The sequence below is a fragment of the Microtus ochrogaster genome, chromosome 21, assembly GCF_000317375.1.
Source record: "Microtus ochrogaster isolate Prairie Vole_2 chromosome 21, MicOch1.0, whole genome shotgun sequence".
Classification (NCBI taxonomy): Eukaryota; Metazoa; Chordata; class Mammalia; order Rodentia; family Cricetidae; genus Microtus; species Microtus ochrogaster.
In genome coordinates this window covers 6,951,147-6,958,250 of record NC_022022.1, presented here as the reverse complement: position 1 = coordinate 6,958,250, position 7,104 = coordinate 6,951,147, and the positions used below count along the sequence as shown (strand labels likewise).

The following is a 7,104-nucleotide window of genomic DNA, read 5'->3' as shown; positions in this document are numbered from 1 at the left end:
GTGGTATTGCTGGGTCCAGGGGTAGGTTGATCCCGAATTTCCTGAGAAACCGCCACACTGCTTTCCAAAGTGGTTGCACAAGTTTGAATTCCCACCAGCAATGGATGAGTGTACCCCTTACTCCACAACCTCTCCAGCAAAGGCTATCATTGGTGTTTTTAATTTTAGCCATTCTGACAGGTGTAACATGGTATCTTAAAGTTGTCTTAAATTGCATTTTCCTGATCGCTAAGGAAGTTGAGCATAACCTTAAGTGTCTTTTGGCCATTTGAACTTCTACAACAAAAGTATATGCTCAACTATGTTCGTTCATAGCAGCATTGTTTGTAATAGCCAGAACCTGGAAACAACCTAGATGCCCTTCAATGGAAGAATGGGTGAAGAAAGTATGGAATATATACATACTCAGCAGTAAAAAACAATGACTTCTTGAATTTTGCATGCAAATGGACGGAAATAGAAAACACTATCCTGAGTAAGGTAAGCCAGACCCAAAAAGAGGAACATGGGATGTACTCACTCTTATTTGGTTTCTAGCCATAAATAAAGGACATTGAGCCTATAATTCGTGATCCTAGAGAAGCTAAATAAGAAAGTGAACCCAAAGAAAAACATATAGTCATCCTCCTGTGTAGTATGAGCTGTGGGCCTGCTTTTCATCCCACCCGGCTCCCGCACGGCTAGCTTTACACCAGAAATAACAACATACAAACTGTATTCTTTTAAACACTGCTTGGCCCATTAACTCTAGCCCTTACAGGCTAATTCTCATATCCCGATCAACCCATCTCTAATAATCTGGGTAGCATCAGTCTTACCGGGAAAGATTTAGCATGTCTGACCTTGCAGCTTGCTTCATGGCGTCTGCCCGGGAGAGGGAAGCATGGCCTCTGAGTTCACTTCCTCTTCCTCCTAGCATTCTGTTCTGTTTACTCCTCCCACCTATGTTTTAACCTATGAGGCCAAACAGTTTCTTTATTACTTAACCAATGACCTTCCTCCATCACTCCTGGATATTAACCTTCATCGGGCGATGAAAGGAGACAGAGACAGAGTCCCACATTGGAGCACCAGACTACAACCCCAAGGTCCAAATCAGGAGCAGAAGGAGAGACAGCACGAGCAAGGAACTCAGGACCATGAGGGGTGCACCCACACACTGAGACAATGGGGATGTTCTTTCGGGAACTCACCAAGGCCAGCTGGAGTGGGTCTGAAAAAGCATGAGATAAAACCAGACTCGCTGAACATAGCCGACAATGAGGACTGCTGAGAAGTCAAGAACAATGGCACTGGGTTTTGATCTTACTGCACGGTACTAGCTTTGTGGGAGCCTAGGCTGTTTGGATGCTCACCTTACTAGACCTGGAAGGAGGTGGGAGGTCCTTGGACTCCCCACAGGGCAGGGAACCTGGTCTGCTCTTTGGGCTGATGAGAGAGGGGGAGTTGATTGGGGGAGGGGGAGGGATATGGGAGGCGGTGGCGGGGAAGAGACAGAAATCTTTAATAAATAATAAATAATAATAATAATAATAATAAAAAGAAAACCAGAAAGTAATCCAGGTTGGAGAATGCACAACAATGAAACATGGGATTCTGCATCAAATCGGATGAAGCAAAATGAGTGCTGGAAAAACTGGCAAAATTAGAACCTGGTTCATACCTAAGGTGATAGCACTGTACAGATGTTAAGTTTCGTTTTGATAATCATGAGTGTGTAGTACAAAGTGTATCACAGGCTAGACAGGAACTAATTCTGCAACTCTGGAGATCTTAAGCGCTTTTAGAAGTTTTGTCATGTAATCAGAAATTTAAGACAGTGGCTCTTTCGTCTTTTTGAAACATGTTTCCTTCATCTGACAGTTACATTTTGACTATCGGCAGGAAGAAGAATAAGGCAGTGTTGGCCAAACCTAGGATGAGGAGGGCTAAAAATGAACCAAGGGCTTTTTATACGTGAGCTGAATGATTATAAATAATCTGGCAAAAAAATCTTCTAACCAAGACTATTTCATTGTTTTCAAAATACAACCATGAATGAGTGCTTAAAGAAGGACAGGTCCTGTGTTTGACCAACGATGACAGGCTTCAATGGACCTAACACCACCGGCCTTTAAACAGCACGTCAGATTGTCATTTCTCTGACTTTGTGATTACTCTCATCTCGTCAGGTTTCAGCAGTTTTCTGTCAAGCAACACCTGACAAAATAAACCATGATTTTCACATAAATTGTAGACATCCACAGTGAATATGGTATGATGTGCTCTTATTCGTATTTTCTTCCCTTGTGCCCTTCTTTAAGATATCAGAGACAAAACCCAAAATCTCTCCCGAACTAGGCAAGCACCTGCCACGCCTCTAGCCCTTCTCTCGCTATTTTGTGTTTGAGTGTACTTGTAGCCTTCAGGAGTAAATATGTCATGCTTCTTACCAATGCACTTCTTACATTTCTTAACCAAGATATTGTTTAAAAAGTTCCCCAAACATTGAAAGAACTTAGGAGTCTCAGTACATCCATTCTAACAAAGCACAACTATGACTCATCTCACCTCAAAGCAGACCATTGCTCCCACTGAGCACCTTAGGGGGGCACAAGCACAGCCTAAACCAATAACAGAGTAACTTAACCACTTCTTGGTTTGATAAAACCACCTATATGATAAATATGCAATCCTTTCTCTTATAGTATGCTCTTACAAACTATTTTTTTGTTTTGTACAAAGGTTATGAGATGTCATAAAAATGTCCAGTACATCTGGTTTGAGAATCCAATTCTTCCTTCACATATTTCTGCATCTGCTCACAAAATCCCCTGGACTTCAAAGGAAGCCTTTCAATAGCAAAAGAAGACCCACACAGGAAAAGTGGCCATAAATTTTTAGGAGTCCTTTTCCAAGGCCACTTTAATAATGGCAGTATAGGACAGGTATCTCTTTGAGAACCCTAAAATGCCAAAACAGCACCAGTGACTACAGGTTTGCACGGAGATTTATGCTTTCAAACTTTTCTGGTTATAAAAGTGATAGAACTGCAACTTGAAACACATGAAACAAATGCTTAATGTACACTTAAATTATTCTTAATCCCCTATTTAGGATGAACAAACACAACAAAAATGTTAAAGAAGGCTGTTTCCTTCCAGTGTTTTTTTTCCTATGTGTAAACACTTAGGTACAAAAACTACTGCAATATTCTTTTATTTATTTATTTATTTATTTATTTTTTCGAGACAGGGTTTCTCCATAGCTTTTTGGTTCCTGTCCTGGAACTAGCTCTTGTAGACCAGGCTGGCCTCGAACTCACAGAGATCCCCCTGCCTCTGCCTCCCAAGTGCTGGATTAAAGGCGTGCACCACCACTGCCCGGCCTACTACAATATTCTGAATACAATGTTTACTCTTCCCTATCAGTCTTTCGGCAGGTTTCGCTGGTGTTTCTACACCTAGGTCATCATGTGCACTGCAGAAGCACCCTGACACTCAGCTACATGTCCAGTCATCTTCTTACTTTTTAGTTTCAGACAAAAAAATCACAATCACCCAGATTGACCTTGAACTTTATAGCCCAGTCTGGTCTTGAACTTGTGATCCTCCAGCCTCCACTTCAGGCTCCAGAATAGCAGGAATTACAGGCCTCTGTCATCAGGCCAGGCTTACCCTAGTCTTTCCTGCCATCATTCTAAGTGATATGCATTATGACACTGCAGAAATGGTACTTTAACACTTAATTATTTTTAATTTAAAGCTAAATTAAGGGTTTTAAAATAGTAATCTGTCCTAGAATTTCTTGGTTCCATACACATTAAAATGCCTATCATTTTTATTCTGAAAAATCAAACATCCCAGACCTCAAGAAAAACAACATTTGATAATTGCAGCTGGAATCATTTCTTACCGAACACTGTTTCTTAAAACTTAAATAACATTTGAATAGTTGCTTGCTGAGTCTCCAGTATATTGTGTCTTTTATTCTTACTGAATCTTGTGAGGTTTACATTAATGAAGAAAACAGGAGTTCAGAGAATGAGTAATTTATGGGATGATTAGAAACACAATCTTACATGTTGGTTTTCATCTACACTCACTGGCTATACTTTATCTTCACAGTGATGAATCCACAGGATTTCCAGGCTTGGAAATTAACATGCCAATCAGTTCAGGTATCCCATCTGCTAAAGAAAATAAGCCCAGAGGATGGAGACTCGATCTGCAGCACAGCTAGCAAACATCCGAAAAAAAGTCAGGAACTTTTAGGATGTTTTCCTAACTTCTAGGCCGGTTTGCTTTTCAATACATCGGCTATGATCTGACATTCTCAAGTCACATCTGTCTGTGCATTAGTGGCGATAAAGACGCAAGGTGTCAGAATTCATTCCTCAAATTTCCTTCCCTCTCTCAGACCCTACTCCCCTGATAATCTAAGTCAAAAAGCTTTGGTGCATATCAGAACGAATGACAACGTATCTCCTGCCATGCTTGGCTTTGACAGTAAAGTGCAAATACGGTGGGTCTCAGGCAAGCAACAGTATGAAGTTCCTTGGCAGCTTGTTGCTGTTGGTTACAGGGCCTGCTACAAACAGGCCTAAGGATGAAGAAAGAACCAGAGCGGTGCACCGGTACTTGCGCACCATCCACGCTGCTAGCTACTGCACGAACCTAAACAGACCTTTTCTGACTTCTCCGCAGCACCCGGGGTAGCCGTTAGGGAAAGGAGGATAAAAACATGACAGACCAGCTTGTAGAACGACCCCAGAGCAACAAGGTTTCAGACACCCACACGCTCTTTCAAGAGCCGGCTTCCTGCGTTGCCTGGCAACGGCGGCCACGTGGCCGGTCGGCGCCGCGAGCCTCCCAGCAGCAGCGCCTTATTCTGTCACGTGCGCTTGCGACGTCCCCACGTCGGGGACATTCATAGGCTAGTGGACCTCGGAAAGTGCGGAGGACTCTTTTCGGGAAACAAGGACGGAGAAATAAGTGGCCGGAGAGAAGGGGCGCGGAGAGGCGCTGGCGGGACCGGAAGCCTGCTGCGGAGTGCCAGCTCGGGTTACCTGGGGAGCAGGAGTCGCTGCGGGTCCTTTGTGAAGTGCCCGGATGAAGCTCCAGCACCCACGCGCCTTCCGCACGGAGCACAGCGCCATCTTGGGAAGGGCGGAGCCGCCTGGCCCGGAATGACGTCGACGGGCGAGCCCGAGTTGTGCTTACTGCGCATGCGCTTGCCTTCAAGGTTCTTGCTGGCTGATCTAGCTCGCTTCGGATGTTTCCTGTGTTTGCAGAGCAGGTGCGGCCTTGAATGAGGTGGCGCTCGGCTTTAGTGTTCTTCCTACAACCGTCCTCTTTGTGCCAGCTTCCTTGAAGGAGACTATGTGCCCTTGCAAATAAGTTGTTGCGTGTTAGACACGGAAATAACAGGAAATCATCCACCCTAAACAAGGGCTATAAAATAGACCCTAAGGTTCCTGGGAACATGCGGCCCGCGGATTTCCTTGGACACCGAAGATGGCAAAAATAGGCAATCTTCCACCCTGCCGTTTCGAAAATAAGTCACTGACTCTGGCAAAGCCATGCCCACTCCCCCTCACATCCAATTCATCCCCCCCCCCACCATCCCTTTCTACTACAAAGACTTGTCAGACCCCACGTGGCTTGCTCTGCTATACTCATGGATACTGAACTGAAGGGCAGTGACCTCCAAGAGCACTAAAAATATGATCTCAAGGCTTTGAGGTCAAACTGAGCCTATTCCCTCCCCCTCCCTGACTTTACTTTTTACACAAAACAAAAAAAAAAAAAAACAAGTAGTTTGTTTTTCTGACCTAGCTACAAGATGCAACTTTCTATTCATGTCTCTTAAGAATGAAAACTGCTTCTCCTATAGGACCATAATGGCTTTTTGAGACTTACGTGGTGGTCATAGGGTCCCCAACTATACTCTCGTACCCTGAATGGAAACCACTGGTGGTATAAGGATATGTGTGCATATCTTGCCTTTGCAGATAAATACATGGTGCACACTGAGGAGGTGGTGTCGAAGCAAGCACCACATTCAGGAGAATGCTTAGGGCTGCAGTGTTTGCTGGTGGCTCACTACCAGCTTAATGACACCAATGATGCCAGGAGGAAGACAGTGTTTCGTGTTAAGATAGTTGGCTTCTGTCAGTGGATCTGAAAACTCTCAGATTAAGAATCAGTAAAAAATATAACTGAAACAGATGTGGCCCAATCCTATTGTATTTCTTATATTAGTCTAAGAGACGTATATTAGAAATTACCAAGGGGCCATGGCAGGTTAAGGTGTATATGAGGTGTCTGTACTCCTAAGGAGTTGAAATCTAAGGTTAAGATGGGATTCAAATCATATAATAAAATTTCCTAAGTGTGCAATTGACCCCGAAGTTCAAGCACAATTGCTGTAATTGAAAGTGAACAGGGAAGGAATTACAGGTATGCATAAGGTCATAGTTCATCCCTTAACAGAACATACCAACGTGATTTTGGTTTTGTCAGTTAAGCTCAAGGCGCATGCATGTCTTTCCAAGTGCAAAGCATTTTAACTACACAGTTGAGTGTGGACCTGAGGAGAGACTGGAGCCACAGAACATGGTATTAGGAGCCAAACAGACAAAACTGAAACCAGATAGAATTTAGAATACAAAAGTGGCCAAGAATGGAAATTTAGTGGCCATGAATTAATAGAAAACCAAAGTGTATGGTATTAGCTGAAGCCCAGGATAAAGCCCATCAGGAGAAGAGACAGACAATATCCACTGCAACGTGGGGTTGATAAATGACTTAGGTGTTTAGTCTTCCCACAGGAAGCAAATCATTACAATTTGAGTCAATGAGATTATAACCTTAAGAATTAGCTTTAGATTTGTAGCATTCCTGGTCATCCAGATTGTGGAATTAAAAAAAAATAAACCTAGTAGTGAAACAGTTGGGCCAGTTATGTTTTGGAATCTTTTGCCCAGGCTATGACTGGTAATGCTTTCATGGGGAATATTTCCAGGACACGTTCTTAGTTAAGACAGTTTATCTTAACTAAGACTCTACTTCTGTACTGTGCCTTTTGAATAAATCATTTGCTCTGGTGACACATTATTATGGA

At 43.2% G+C, this 7,104-nt stretch overlaps 1 protein-coding gene across 1 annotated transcript in view; it reads right to left on the bottom strand.

Moving 5' to 3' along the window:
* Positions 1-5,139, bottom strand: part of Wars2 (tryptophanyl tRNA synthetase 2, mitochondrial) — a 77,255-nt gene extending 72,116 nt beyond the window's left edge. The window contains exon 1 of the mRNA XM_005357090.3: positions 5,048-5,139. Coding sequence (XP_005357147.1) covers positions 5,048-5,137 — 90 coding nt within the window. The 5' untranslated portion in view covers positions 5,138-5,139. The remainder of the gene's footprint in view (positions 1-5,047) is intronic.
* Between the last annotated feature and the right edge of the window lie 1,965 nt (positions 5,140-7,104).